Raw genomic sequence first — 14,945 nt, 5'->3', positions numbered from 1 at the left:
ACAGAAGGACGCGAAAGTGCGCAAATGGTGAATGACGCGCACTGGCAGAGCATCACGTGCTAACATGATTACGCGACTCGACATGAAAGCGCGACCGCGTATCACCCGCCTGAACTCGATAGACGCACGATCAAAGTCAGCCAACCCCACCCATTTTTCGCCATAATGGAGGACTCGACTATGCTGGAAGGATCGCAGGGTCTCTTCGAAGAACTCACCTTTACGCTTATTCCCAATGGCCTGTCTGATGATCGCTTGCGACAGGTACTACAACGCGTTCTTGCCATAGTGAATAATCGCTAACGCGTCATACAGCTGCGCGAGGATATTGTCGCTGCGAGTGGAACCATAATACCATTTGACGCATCTGTCGGACGCATCGATCGCCTGCAAGAGATCAACTACATCGTCTCCGAAACGTCAGACTTCCCCGATTACTACCGCACCTTGGATCTTATGCTACACGTTGTGAAGCCATCATGGGTGGACGCGTCTCTGAAGGCCCAAAAGACCAAGAACCCACGAACGTACAGTCCAGATCCGGCGTTGTTCATGAATGACGTTGTCATATGTTGTGGGGATATACCCACTGGTGATAAAGAAGCAATCGAGGGTGGGGTGCTAGCCATGGGAGGGCAAATGACCCCTGCCCTGTCAAAGACGACTACACATCTCATCGCGCTTACACTGAATGACCAGCGGTGCCAGCTTGCCATTAGCAAGAGGCTGCCACTGGTCATTGTGCTACCCCACTGGTAAGTCTTGGGACGCATGCAGGAACGCGCCAGACTGACGCATGCAGGTTCGATGATTGCCTCAAAGTCGGCCATCGGATATCTGAACGGCCCTACACTCTCCCCGATCCCGAGATTCTCAACGTCGAACCAGGGGTGATCCCTCCGACGCGAACGAGCCAGCAGATCCGTGACGCGACGACTCCAGACCCAACAAATGATCCCCCTGCGCCACCGACACTACCTCCACACTCGGCACCTCCACGAGCGATCAAAGCATTTGCAGGCAAGAACGTTAAGCTAGGCCAGGATCTCAACTTGAACAGCAAGCTCCAAGGGATCATCTCGGGGATGATCAAAAACGGTGGTGGTAATGTAACGACAAACCTCGAAGAGGCGGACATTTATGTCTGCAACTTCCGGGAAGGAGCAGATTACGTGAAAGCATCGCAAGATGCGAAAGACGTGGGCAATCTTAGCTGGCTCTACTACCTCATCACACATGACGTCTGGACGAATCCGATGAGACGGATGATGCACTATCCAAGGCCCCGAGAAGGCATCCCAGGTTTCGAAAAATACAAGATCAGCATCTCAAGTTACACTGGCGAAGCGCGTGTGTACCTGGAGAACCTCGTTCGAGCGGCTGGGGCCGAATTCACAAAGACGTTCAAGCAGGACAACACACATCTCATCGCCGCCCACAAAAACAGCGAGAAGTGTGAAGCTGCACAAGAATGGGGCGTCAACGTTGTGAACCACCTTTGGCTGGAAGATAGTTACGCCAAGTGCAAGCAAATGTCGCTCACAGACAACCGTTACACATACTTCCCTCCCCGAACAAACCTTGGCGAGGTTCTGGGACAGACTGAGATTGATCGCGCTGCCATGAAGAAGGTCTTCTTCTCCGAATCTCGCAAACCTGCGAAAGCTGTCAAGCCAAATATTCAACCGAACGGTGTTTCTGCACCAGGTTTGCCTCTGGGTAGGACGACTAGCGATCCGATGACTCGTAGTTCACCGGTAGTGGAAAAAGCTAAACGCACAAAGACAACCAGTGATGTAAAGACACCATTGCCCACGCGCCACCATGACGGGAAAGAGAACCAGACACCTGGCAGTCGAGGTGCCAAGGATCGAGCACTGTCAAAACTCCACGATGCTGCGGGCGATATAGCGAAGTTTGAAAAGGAGATGAAGCGAAAGGGCGGCGTAGTTCATGGTGGACGGAGGCGGACAGATGAAGAGGTGGAAGAGAACGCGAAACAGTCCAAAGGGCGAGATTCTTTTTCAAGCAAGCGCTCAATCGATGAAGTCGACCAGGACCAAGACGAAGAGACTGAAGATGGATCTCCAGAAGCACCCGCAAAGAACAAGAGAGCAAAGAAACTGATGCCCATCAAATATCGCATGCTCATCTCGAAAGACGAGCGGTGGTTCAACAATGACGAAAAAGCCTCGAAAGACAAAGCACGCCTCCGCGAACTTGGACTCTTCATCACCGACGACTTCAAACGTGTCGACCTGCTCTGTGCTCCAAAACCCGTCCGCACCAAGAAGTTTGTTGCTGCAATGGCCTGCGCGCCTACCCTGGTCTCAACTACATTCCTCGATTATGCACTCAAAAACAACAAGCTCCCACCGCCAGAGAAACATTTGCTCGAAGCTAGAGACTTTGAGAAAGCGCAAGATTTTGTTCTGAAAGAGGCATTCGAGCGCGCAAAGCAGAACAAACACCGTCTCCTAAAAGACTGGACCATTTTCTGCACCGAGAAGGTCGCCGGCGGATTCGATACATACAAAGACATCATCGAAGCGAATGGCGGCAAGTGTTGTATGTGGAAAGGCCGCTCGACCAATGTCACGGCATCAAAACGCTCTATCTCCACCGCGGATGCGGAGGTTAGCCAGAACCAGACCGAAGACAACGGCGATGAGTTGTTCCTCATCTCCGATCCCAACAAGAAAGAGTTCAGCAACTGGACAAAGTTCCGTGAGCTGGCGCAGAAACACGACATGGTGCCGAGGATTGTCAAAACGGACTGGTTGCTGTTTGTGGCTATGGCTCAATATGTGCATTATAAGCCGGAATGGGAGCTTAGTGAGGATGTTGTTAATGCTGCGAAGTAATTATCTGTCTTGGCACATGTGTGGTTGATAATGCGTCAAGCGACAGGCGTTCAGGCCCCGGTATGGGGTTTCGCACGGCGTATTGACGGTATTTTGGGCAAACGTGACAGGTGATTCTGGCAAGATTTTGGTGGAGATGATGGAGTGTGTCTGGCATTGATGTGTTTGCAGTCAATGGCTATGTTCTTGGAATAACCATCCAAATGTTTATCTATCCGGGTTCATGATGCCTGAAGCTGTTCGTATCCGTGTATCTCTCGATCCTCGTTGTTGAAAAGTTGCTTGGGAGTGGGAACGAACCAGGACGCGTTCAGATGACGTCCGAAGCTCCCCCGCAACGCGATTTCCCAACCATGCAAGCTCCAGCTCCAAACCCCACCCTCTTCATCTTGAGCCCCAGCATTGCCATTCTACACCTCAACACCTGTCAACATGACTACCGCCTCTCCGCTCCCAAACACGTCAACCCCACAACCCTCAGCAACGCCAACAGGCTTCCAATTCCCACCCCACTACTCCTTCCCGCCCTTCTTCACCCTGCAACCCGTCGCCAGCACGCGTTCCTCCCAACTCGCCTCCTGGTCCACCCTCATCCAAGCCTACTGCCGCCACAACCGCATCTTCACGCTCTCCCTCATCGACGCGCTCAACACGCCCTTGTTCCACAATGCCGCCCTCTCGCGGCGGCTCTCACTACGCGACGCAACAGCCCTCTTAAAATGGATGAGCACCTCCGAGGGCGGGAACCGCGCCGAGTACATCGCGCCGCCGGGGACAAGTGCCAAGAAGAAGAGCGGCGTCGAGGACGAAGGCGGCCGGTTCTGGATCTATTGGCGGCGACCGGACGAGTGGGCAGGCGCGCTGGAGGAGTGGGTTGAGCGGACGGGGCAGAAAGGCAGCGTGTTGACATTCTACGAGATCGTCGAGGGCGAGGCGACAATGAAGGAGGAGTTTTGGGGCATGGAGGGCGCGCTGCTTATGAAGAGTTTGGGCATATGTGTTAAGAGAGGGAGGGCGCAGATTTTTGGTAGTGAGGGGAGTGAGGGCGTCAAGTTCTTTTGAGAGTGTCATGTAGGGATTGATGGTGGTGAGGTGTGAACGACGGCAGGACATCGCTATGTGGTCCTACGGGTCCTGCAGGAATTATGCAAGAAACTCTGAAGGTACTAATCTAGATGTCACGATCGACTTCAAAGTTACCCGCCGCCAACATCCGCGTACTTTCCAATCCCATATCACCACCAAGTCTAGCTTTACCGACACGCCCTTCTCGGAAAACCGAACACGGACTTCAAACAGATGAAGACGATGACGTTATCTACAGATTGCACCGCTCGGAAGAGTTGACGGAATATTGCTGAGGAGGAGGAGGTAGAGGAGGAGAGCCAAGGGTGGCAGTGAACATGAGAAGTGCATCGTGCATGTTGTGCTTAGATAGTGGTACTCGGTGCATGTCTCAAGCGTGTGGGGGGCTGGCTGATGGCCTTCTTTCCTGCGTATCGTGCTCACTATCAGGATTAGAGCGAGTACAGACTAATATGCGCTCACTCTACAAGGGAGTGGGATATTGTAAAACGGGAAGAAGTTCGCGAGTTGGATGTACATCCACGTACAGCCATTTGATTGTTCGTCATGTCGTCCTTGTAAATGCTCAACCTCTATCTACCCAACGCCGTCTAATGCGTATGCCCATGTCAAAGTGCTCACCAGCCGCCGCCGACAGTGACCGCCAACCCGGCTACTCTTTCCATGTCGCTCTGTTTCTTCTTCCCCACATCACTTTCCACCTTGCGGTACGACGTGTACAACAAGCTTTGCAAGTCCACACCTGTGACATCTGACCAATGCGCCAACACGTCCTTGACATGTGTCCTCGAGATACCGTTTACGACGTCGTCTTGACCGTTTGTGATCACCTCCCTCACCTCCTGGTCGCCATCGCCATCGCCGTCGACTTCAGAGTCGGAACCAGAGAAATACGCCTCATCCACCTTTGCCAACCACTCCTTCTGCTCCTTAGGCCCGGGCTTCACATCGCTAGTCGCTGTCTGTACACCGTCTGCAATGCGCACATCCTCCACCTCTGTGACTTTGACCTGTCCACCGCCGTTTGTGCATCCACCGGGACAAGCCATGACCTCGACATACGCATACTCTTTCACGCTCTCGCCGACTACCGCACCACCCCCAGGTCTGCGGCTCACGCCTGTCTTGCCACCAGGTAGTCTGCTTATCTTGGCTGGTTTGAGCCGTCGTACGAGGTTTTGGATGTTTCTGAATCCATAGAAGCGCGCCATTCTGACAATGGTTTCTGGACCTCGCACAAGCGAGTACTCAACCACGTCTGCATTCCTGCCGCGTGAGACTGAGATCGAGGACCCTGGGTTTTGCGCTTGGTATGTTTGGAGTATGTGGTATAGGTAGCCGCCTGAGGGTCCAGCGGCTGGGTCTTGGTTCTTCCGGCGCGAGGGTGGGAAGAGAAAGGCATCGAGTTTTGGATCGGGGAAGGGCGTTCGTTCTGCGGAAGAGAGGGGCGTTCGGGGGAGGGTGGAGAAAGTGATGCCACGCATGGTGGCAAGGTACATCAGTTCGCGTGCTGTGATGACGCAGTCGACGTCTCGTACGGGGTCCTGCGATGAGTTGTTAGGAAGCCAGGCGGATGAGGTGAGCTCGCTGCGACTGGCTTCGAGTTTCTTGTCGAAACAGGGCATGATGGCGAGATGCCATATCTGCGACGGAGAAATGTTGTAGCGCTGGCTAAGTACTGATTTTACAAGTGTGCCGGTGAGTGCTTGGGGGGATTTGAGGCGCGAGAGGTGTGGGAGGACGTAGGGATGTGTCTTTTCGGCGTAACATATCCAGCCAGGACATGCTGATGTGAGAATGGGCTGCTTGGGTGTGGTGTCGATGGCGCCTTCAGATCCCGGTGCTGATATCGCATTTGAAGCGTTTGGAGAGAGTGCTGCTGTCACTTCGTCTGCTGCCGCCACGAGACAGGCCTCGCGGACCACGTTCGTGTCGATGACCCAGGTGAAATCGCTCCCATTAACGCCGCCAGCCTTCAAGCCAGATGGTCCACTGAGCAACTGCGCGATCATATTCCCAGCCTCGACTTCAGAGACATTGAAGACTGCTGCCAAACTTGCGCGCACCTGCGGAGAGATGCTGGCCACAAACAGCTTTCCCTCGGTACCATGACCATTGACGCCATTCGTAACTCCGTTGCTCACGTGTCCATTCGCGCCCCCGTTTGTCCCATTGTGGTGTTGCCATGGCGCGCGCAACGACGTGTATGTATCAAGCGTGGTGAGGACTTCGGTATGTGATTGCAGCGTGACAAGTATTGCCTCGGCGCTCGTTACACACCCCGAGCATGCAAGGCAATCCGTCAGCGATATCTGGGCAGGCGGTGGCGGTTCTGCAGCAGCAGCTTTGTCTTCGGTCGTGACTTCGTAGGGGTTCTAGCACCTGTCAGTATGCGCCCGACTATGACAAGACGCTTACAAAACTCGTACAGAATTGTCTTCTGGTTTCAGAGGAAGCGTTTCTATGGGCTTTATGCACGCGACACCAGGCGATATGAAGTCGTTCAAGTCATCCGCAGAGAGAATGGCGCTCATTGCGGCGTGTATATGGCGGGGGGTGGGTGGCAAGCCGGCGCAAATATGGAAGGCGCAACGCTGAAAAAGTAGTAGAGCATTCAAGCACTCAGAGTTCCAACACAGAAAGAAATCAAACCAAAACTAAGTAGTTGGTGTCTCACCGAAACTCGGAGAAGCCCATTGCCCCCAGGGACTATTTTGCGGTCATCGCAACGCGCCCGCCTATCGATAAGCCTTGATTTCACATCTCACACTTCCGCGGCTGGGTTCCGCATTCTACCAACACTGACGTGCTCGCGTGCCTTTGCTTAACAAGCACTCCAAGTTGCCAATCATGTCACGATACTTTGTACATTGACTTTTACATTCTCAGCTCTCAAGACCGTTCCAGCCTAGCCAATGAATCTGCCGTTCGTAATCCCACCATCGACGAGTTCAGCTTCTCACAATCAACATCAAAGAATGCTTGTAGTTTCCATCTCAGTACACACACGATCCTTTGCCCTGTCAAAATGCTCAGTAACCGGGCGATGAGACTTCGTCGAAAAAGCTCAGCTCTCTCTCACCCAGCAGACTGTACCACAGAGATGCAGGGCAGTTGCAAGGGAGAAAGCGGGGAGCATGTGCAGCCTAAGAGTACGTTTGTTATCAATAGTGGATCTCAAGCGCGATCCCCCTCTGGCCAAACTTGTAGTAGTTGTGGATTCAATCATGAGTGAACGATCCAAGTGAAAACTCCAAGTGAAAACTCCAGAAGCAAACAGAGACGAGCCTAATCTGACCGGAGGCCCCAACGACAGAAAAACACAGACAAGTAAACCATTGAGAAGGGCTCAACACACAAGTGGCGACTGCCATGTGAAGAATTCAAGATCGAGAAGGTCGTAAGCCCCCATTACACAACACCCACCACCCTTCCAACCACTCTCCACCAAGCCTCGTAACACCCGTAATCCCATGATCCAAAAACACGCGCGACCCGATCCTACCTTCCGATCCGACATCGTACACATCTACATCGGCAACGGCCCGTCGCATCCCGTCATCGCACGACATCAAACGGGGATGCACCGATCCGCCCTACCTACCTATGTCATACTACGCTAAGCTAGGTAATCGTCGTAACCGGTACGGACAGGGATTTGTAGACAGCGAGGTGCACGTGCTCACTTGTGGCGAGAAAGAAAGGACTGGACGGGGTACCTGGTCGTGGAGGGATGATGGCGGCGGAAGGGCAAATGGCAGGACCAAAGTGTGGTGGGCAGCAACTTTGTGTACGCGTAGTGCGGCGTGGCGTGGCGAGGCAAGGCAAGACCTCATAGGTGAAGTTACAGCATACGACGAGATGATAAGCAAGTAGGTAGACATCCGGTTTGATTGGTATTAAGGATGGCTAGTAGATATCTATGTGAACAAAGGAAACTGTGCTTGAGCTAAGTGGTTTTGTTTTCCAAATAGCAGGTGAATTACGCGATGCTAATACTGTGGCGTCGAGCCGATATTGTACAATGACCAGGCCATCCAGGACCCCCGTCAGAAGAAGCAATATGATCTTATTACAAAGAGGGTAAGGTGGTCAAAACAAAGCACGCGCCAACCAGTCTATAACTAAAGAAAGAGCAAAGACGAGTTGGAGAGAGACAAAACGACGCAAAGAGATTGGTTGATCGCTCAACAAGAGAGTAACTAGTTTCTTACAGTTCCTGACTATAACAACAGGGCCCAACCAAGTACCAAGTTTTCCAACACAAGGGCCCTTCCTGACTGTCCAACCTACCCAACAAGGATAGCGAGGAGGTGATGTAAACTATGTTGTCGCTAAACACAGACTGAGGGTATTCGCCAACGAAACGAAGTCAACAAACAAGGAAAAGCAAAGCGAAATGCTATGCGATCTAGGGAGGTATCTCTTACGGAAATTGTTTGCCCCTGGAATGGGAAAACTGGGAATATATGAAGCAAGTAGTGGAGAAAACTCAAACACACTGGCCCCTGGTGCATGAACGATGTCGATATGGTAATTTCCCATAGACACGATAACCCCGCCTTGAGATAAAGAAAGATGTCCGCCAAGATGATTCTGTAAAAGGAAATATTGTGGTGTACATAGTTGATGTGGAGCTCACGTCGAGCGACAAGATGACGTTGCGAGATAAAAAACGATTGTTGAGTGAATGCTGGACGACGCTCGAAGCACCATGACAAGATGTGCTGATTTTGCATTCCCACGAGGGCATGTGTCTAAGGCTGGTGTGCCGTTCCTGACGGAAGGCCAAAGCTAAATGTCGTATGGTCGTGACCAGGAACGAAATAGATGTGGCGGAAGCCTTGTCTGCGTTGCGGGTGCAAACATAGCAAAGGACTTCAATGTCATGGGGTAGCCAACATGACACTACAATGGGTATATAGCGGGAGACAACGTAAGGAATATCGAACGAAAAACTATTTCCGCGAGTTGCGGAATATCATCGGTATAACTTTTGGGTGGCCATGAGGCTGGCTGCCACACTCGATGCCCAGTCATTCTCATCATAGGGTGGAGTGGGCCACTTCGAAGTGCTCTCATCTTGCTTGTTGTGAGACTTGGAAATGTCCATAGGTTTGCTGGGTGTGCTGGAATCGGCTTGTCCAAACCCGGTGCTGTTACCTTTGGCAGATGATGCCGGTGTGAGGTACGATGCCGCTGGACCCGACTCAGTTTGCGAGTGCCGTGGGGCATTCTTTTGGGTATCTAGAGTGTTGGCGGCCTCGTGTGCCGATGCAAGGACTTCGCTGAGCAGTTCCTCCTCCTCGTTGGGAGTTTCGTACCGATTTGAAGGGTTCGATTTGGTTTGTACTGCTCGCCTAGTCCTACTGGAGATGGGAGCGTTGACACCTCCTTCCGAACCACGCGGATCAGGTCCGTGAGGCACCGAGTGGTGACGCTTGAGCATCGGGTTCGAGGCGACGCGCTGACCTTTCGTCTGTTGAGAGTGGCCTTCAACACTAGATCTTACCTGCTGCAAGACTTTGTCCAAATCCGAATAATCCGAGTTAGTCGACGGTGCTGGTGCAATCGAGGACTGGTCCAAACTCAAAGGTTGTCTGGTGCCAGTACTCGCCCACGGGGAGCAACCAGCATTAGCCTCAATATCGTCTGAGTTCGGCGACATGGGAGTTTGATAGCGTCCAGACAGGCGGCGAGCGCGCTTCCTCAGGTGAGAAAAGAACCCCTCTTTGGGTCCGCCGACAGGCGAAGTAAGTCCTGATTGGCCGTTCAATGCCCTCTCCGCTTCTTGCCTGTGGACGTCTGCATAGTGATTGCCGTGTGAAGCTTGAGAAAGCTGACGTCCGATCTTGCCTGCAGCACGTACACTTGCTTGTGCAGTGACTTCTGCAGACAATGGAGAGATGGGCTTGATTGAGGGCAAGATCGGGATTGGCGCGCCGTGAGAAGGAACCCCGTTCGTCCACGTGGCTCGCTTAGTTACGTTGGGGCGACTTTTGGTCGATCCGCTTGCATCGTCAGGGCTCACGTGTGCAGGTGAAGCGCGGGGCGTCAGCGTCTGCGTTTGGCTGTGCTGCGGGACTGCTGGAGCACTCTCTCGAGCAACCAACGACCTCCGTAGCCATGATGAGGTTTTCGAGGTAATACTAGGAGAGGCATCTGGCGAATCCTTTCCTGAAAGGTCTGACTGCTTGCGGCCCAACAATCTGGAGGATGACGATTTCAGGCGCAGAGGATCAACAGCATCTTGGAAGTACTCGTGCGCTAGAGCTTGTGTGGATGTTGGCCTGCCCCGAGGATCCCAAAGCAGGCAAGATGTGACAAACTGGGCCAAACTTGCTGGCCACTGTGGCGCTGGCAAGATTGTATCAATTGAATGAGGAGCCATCTGTAAGCCTCGTTAGCAGTATTCAAAACAGAACATGGATGGATAACTACCTTTGGGAACGAAAAGCCCAACTTCTGGGCTAGTCTTACACCATCCTTCCATTCACCACCACCAACTGGTTGGCCGTGCTTGTTAATCCATCCTCCAGGACTTCCCATGATCTCGCACACTCTCCATACCTGGTCCACTTCGTTTCCGCCAGGGAAAAGAGGTTTCAAGGTTGCTATCTCGACAGCCATGGCGCCGACTGCCCAGATGTCCACTGGAGCTGAGTAATGGCCAGCGCGCAGTAAGACTTCGGGTGCACGATACCATCGCGTCGACACGTATGTGGTGTATGGGAGCTTTGAGTGGGTCTCTCTTGCCAGACCAAAGTCGGCAATCTTGATTGTGTAAACGGGGGGTGTTGACGGTGGTGTCATCATGGCCGAGTACCGTCGGAAAGGATGCGATGAGTCGTTCTGCTGTGATGTCGACACCAGGATGTTCTCTGGTTTGATGTCGCGATGGAAAAACTCTCGATCATGGATATGCTCCAGGCCGGAAAGGATCTGGAACAGAATGCTCTTTACACTGTGGCCATCCATTGGTTTATGGTCGCGCGCCTTCATGAGCTGGTAAAGATTCCCATCCATATACTCCATGGCGATGTGAAGTCTCCTGCTGTAGGGGTCCAGGAAAATGTCCAAAGCAGGCACAAGATGAGGATGCGGTGGTAGAGATCGCAGGAATATGACTTCCCTCAGTTCCAGACAACTCGAAAACGAATCAAACGTCTTCTTCATGGTCTTGATCGCAACCTGTGACGCGTCAGTTTGCTTCGATAACCGACATTCACGCGAAATGGTACTTACCAAAGTGCCGCGACGAGCGACGTGAGCACCCGCGGTTCGAACGCGTGCAAGGGTGACGCTTCCGAAACTTCCATCACCGATATCTTTCATGACTTCATACCTCTCCTCGAGTGAGGCCCAGCCATGAGGCTGAGTCTGTGAGTCGGCGAGCATCTTGACGAGTATGAATCAAGTTGTCGAATATGATGGCTCGTCTCCAATGAAAAGGACTGTCAAGCATGAGCAACGCGTCCTGAACAATTTATCATTGCGAAGGTTGCTAATTGAAGCTTACCTGTGAAAACTTGAGGTTCTACTTGGTTCATCCCATTCAAAGAATGTGAGATCGAGGCTTGGGGGTCAAGAGGGATGTCGAGTCGAGTTGAGGGGTCCAGTGCGTATCAAGAAGATCAAGGTGATTGAGTGGTATTAAGGGTCCAAGGTGATGCAAGTGCGGGAGTGTCGAAGAAATGAAAGACGACGGTTGGAAAAGGGCGTGTGGAGACCAGTCCGGAACCACGGTAGGGGGATGGGATTCCGTTGTTTAGGTGTTCTAGTGAGGATGAAAGAGGGATAACCTCTTGATCATAGCTTTAGTGGCTAAATGATCGGACAGGGAGATTTGACCGGGACTGTGCGTCCGGGGGATGAGGGAAGTGGATTTGAAGAGAAGTGAAGTTCAAGACTCAGGTAGGTGGTCTGGGTTCAGTGTCGAATGCACTTGTGACAGACGAGGCGGTCTAACGAAGCCAGGCGAGATGGACTGACGGGAGGTGTCAACACGGGCAGGATGGCGCGAGATGCCGATGGATAGACTACCTACTGTGTGGGCGAGAGAGGCGAGGATGTTTCTCACATGAGTCGCAGCCCAAGCCGTTGAGGAGATTAGGGTGGAAGGGGCACAGGCAGAGCGTTGCGAGGCGTAATGATGAAGATCGCAGGGCCGGGATGGGACAAGTGCGGTCAGAGGCCAGTAGTCGGTCTGTTGCCGTGGTGAAGCGGTCGCAGCTGTGCGTTGGCAGACGACTCGACAGGCCAGAAGGATTGCAAAGACGCGAGCCGGTTAACGAGCGAAACACAGCACGCGGCGGGTTCGAACGAGCAAAGATGGGGCGGTGTGGGCAAAAAGCATGTCGGGCGCGGCAGTGTTTTTGAGAGATGTGAATGTGGCGTGCAGAAACATTGAATCACGCGAAATGAGGGCAGGACGGGCTTGGGCTTGGGCTGACTGTCAACGGGCTCGGGCGTGTGAGGAAAGCGCGATGGAGGGTAGCAGGAGCGCTCGGATCAGGCCGTGCTCGACTGTGCTCGACTGCGCGTAGTGGCGCCCTGGCCGCGACGATTGGACGCTCGCCCCTTTCATAAGGAATTGTTGCATCCGTGATTGGGCTCCTGCCTGTCGCTGTCGCTTTGTGATTGATTTATGAGACGACACCACTCGCCCATGCGCTAATTCTGTCTTATTCATCCACTCAGCGCCTGCATTAGCCTGCGCATTACTCCATGTGCGCCAACGATTAATTCACCCCGTCGCAGAACCATAACTCGGCCCTGTCAGCGCCCTGCGTCTCTCGAGAGCAGCGCGACTGCGCCGAGTTTCGCGCAACCTGCCTCGCCGTGCCGCAGATGGTTCAGTCGGGCGACCAAGGCATGACTATCAGGCTCGACATGGGGCACTACCACGTTCGTCTTGTCGACGGTCCCCTTTTCCAATATCGTTTCTCGCTCCGACGGCACCTAGTACCTGATTTGTAGCAGGTTCCTGCAGCCTTACCCCATTAGCCATGGGGGTCTGACGTCGACATCATTGGTAGGGAACTCTTGCCAGAACCCGTCGGCGTGGGTTCGCTGCTTCTAGCGCCCCGCGGCATCCCGGAACAATCTTGGTGAGAGAGCCCGTCTGAAACTTGCCAGCCTCGAGTCAGTGGCGGGGGGAGGGGAGTGTTTACGATACTATCATAATCGTGGGCGTACCCATCGCAACGCATGCAGGGCATCTGTTCCTTCATCATGCCAACATGTGCCAAACTGCCCTGAACATCTCGTTGCATGCCGTCATCAGCAAACGTAAGCTAGGGGGCGACGAGAGTCGAGAGCCCTCGTGTTGTGTAGCTACACTGTGATCGACGAAAATCGTGCAACCAAGGCCCGGCTCTATCAAGAACCTCGGGCGTTTCCACGGCAAAGGCTGCACGTTCATTACTGTCAATAGCCTCGCTCCATAAGGTTTGTGCCGTGCAGAATCTGATGGGAACATACCAAATTGCGCGTCGTGCTGCCTCTTCCGTGCGCAAAATCATGTGGTTATTCCCGTCTGTCTGTTCGGCCGCTGTTAATCACAGACCTCCCGAGACAGCAAGACCCTTACGATGCTCGAATCACCTACGGTCCGAGTCCATGCACAGATCGCAAGCAATATGTATTGTGGGCGCGTTGGGCGCAGTGTTCGTATTAAGGGTCACAAACTGGACCCTCTCATCTTCTGGAATGTTTCTCATATGAAGTAACCCTGCCAGATCCATGAACACAGACCGGGCCGTGAACAGGAACTCTGAAGGATGCCCATGAAAAAACCCAATTCCTGGTACCTTTCCAGCCCCCAAGATCGGCATGCAAACATGACCGATCACGGCTACTACCTACTCGCAAAGACGATGATCGCATCAAATCATTGAATGAATCGGCAGATTACCAAGTTCTCAGAGTCCCCGGATCATCTGCCAATCCTAGTGGCTGCCTACAGCTATCCAGACACGCCAAATACCAAGACCCGGCTAATACCCCTTCTAAACACGACAATGGAGCAAGGTCATTCCCTTCACTTTCGAAGCAGCTGTATCCTAATGACGGCTATGCAAGTCATCAGCACATCAAGAGCCGAGCTTGAATGCGCACGTCGTTCGTCACTGAAGCTCTGTTGTTCCTGCGTCCCCCGCAATTCATCCCTTTTGTCAGTCGCATCAACGTCACATCTTCAAGCCTATTCGATACCTCGACACCCAACAACAATCATAGGTTGAGGACGTCACACAATCAATCGATCGATTCATGACATAGAATAACCGTGGCGGACTCCCGTCAGGCCCATAAACAAGTTACCAAGTAGTACCACACAGCCTCGTGCGTGCAGGGAAACAGGCTGCAACCCCCAGCCTGAACTTGTTTTCCAGGCACATCTTGCAGCACATAAGCTGCGCATGTCCTGGGTCCTTACGAGGAACATCATTCATGGGACGGTTTGAAACGTCGTCATGTCACCAATATTGGTTTGTTCGTATCTTCTCATTTCGGAGCAACTGCAGGAAAAGCAACAATGATCTCCCCGCGTTCGCGTCCGTTTTGCACCAAACAAAAACAAAAACTCAGTCAGTGTGGGCCGGCACTTGTGTCTCGAGCCATACGTTCTTCATGCAACGGCTGCACGCAGCAGAAAACAGTCGCTGCATCTGAACGTGGCTGGTTGGGGTTCATTTCGATCAAAGCAGAAAGCGGACGTATACTCGTAACGCGTTTGTTTTACGCGCGTCATCCTCATTTCAAATCTTCTTTCCTTTGCCCTTGATTCTATCAACCAAGGATTGTAGAGACCACTCGGAGCCATTACAAGGCTTCCACCGTTGTCCGGCGCATTCCTTTTCTTGACAAGACATCCAACATGAGCTTCCGCATATTGATTCGGCGCGTCACCGTCCATACAGAAACACGAAGCGGGCCGGTGCGAATTCCATTTTCAAATCGGAACGCCGTAAAGGGGGATGGCTAGTATGTGCT

General features: G+C 52.8%; 5 protein-coding genes across 5 annotated transcripts; 3 read left to right on the top strand and 2 right to left on the bottom strand.

The window, feature by feature from the left end:
• Positions 1-120: 120 nt before the first annotated feature.
• P153DRAFT_336084 (uncharacterized protein) lies at positions 121-3,087 on the top strand. The gene is made up of 3 exons (XM_033665681.1): positions 121-264; positions 316-755; positions 803-3,087. The coding sequence occupies exons 1-3, from the start codon at positions 166-168 to the stop codon at positions 2,862-2,864; spliced, it is 2,601 nt and encodes an 866-aa protein (XP_033526014.1). The 5' UTR covers positions 121-165; the 3' UTR covers positions 2,865-3,087.
• Positions 3,088-3,296: 209 nt separating this feature from the next.
• Positions 3,297-3,926, top strand: P153DRAFT_285891 (ESCRT-II complex, vps25 subunit; the record flags this gene model as incomplete). The annotated part of the gene is made up of 1 exon (XM_033663427.1): positions 3,297-3,926. The coding sequence occupies one exon, from the start codon at positions 3,297-3,299 to the stop codon at positions 3,924-3,926; it is 630 nt and encodes a 209-aa protein (XP_033526013.1).
• A 641-nt stretch (positions 3,927-4,567) lies between these two features.
• Positions 4,568-6,484, bottom strand: P153DRAFT_383716 (LET1-like protein; the record flags this gene model as incomplete). The annotated part of the gene is made up of 2 exons (XM_033670270.1): positions 4,568-6,325; positions 6,380-6,484. 2 exons carry the CDS (start codon positions 6,482-6,484, stop codon positions 4,568-4,570), a joined length of 1,863 nt encoding a protein of 620 aa, XP_033526012.1.
• Positions 6,485-8,931: 2,447 nt separating this feature from the next.
• On the bottom strand, positions 8,932-11,348 carry P153DRAFT_374432 (meiosis induction protein kinase-like protein; the record flags this gene model as incomplete). The annotated part of the gene is made up of 3 exons (XM_033669514.1): positions 8,932-10,341; positions 10,392-11,141; positions 11,196-11,348. The coding sequence occupies 3 exons, from the start codon at positions 11,346-11,348 to the stop codon at positions 8,932-8,934; spliced, it is 2,313 nt and encodes a 770-aa protein (XP_033526011.1).
• Positions 11,349-13,386: 2,038 nt separating this feature from the next.
• P153DRAFT_199851 (uncharacterized protein) lies at positions 13,387-13,763 on the top strand. Its single transcript, XM_033662486.1, has one exon. It carries the CDS (start codon positions 13,422-13,424, stop codon positions 13,674-13,676), a length of 255 nt encoding a protein of 84 aa, XP_033526010.1. The 5' UTR covers positions 13,387-13,421; the 3' UTR covers positions 13,677-13,763.
• The last annotated feature ends 1,182 nt before the right edge of the window (positions 13,764-14,945 follow it).

The sequence above is a fragment of the Dothidotthia symphoricarpi genome (assembly GCF_010015815.1).
Source record: "Dothidotthia symphoricarpi CBS 119687 unplaced genomic scaffold P153scaffold_6, whole genome shotgun sequence".
NCBI lineage: Eukaryota > Fungi > Ascomycota > Dothideomycetes > Pleosporales > Dothidotthiaceae > Dothidotthia > Dothidotthia symphoricarpi.
Note: the sequence above shows the minus strand (reverse complement) of the source record. Positions and strands in the feature narration are given on the sequence as shown.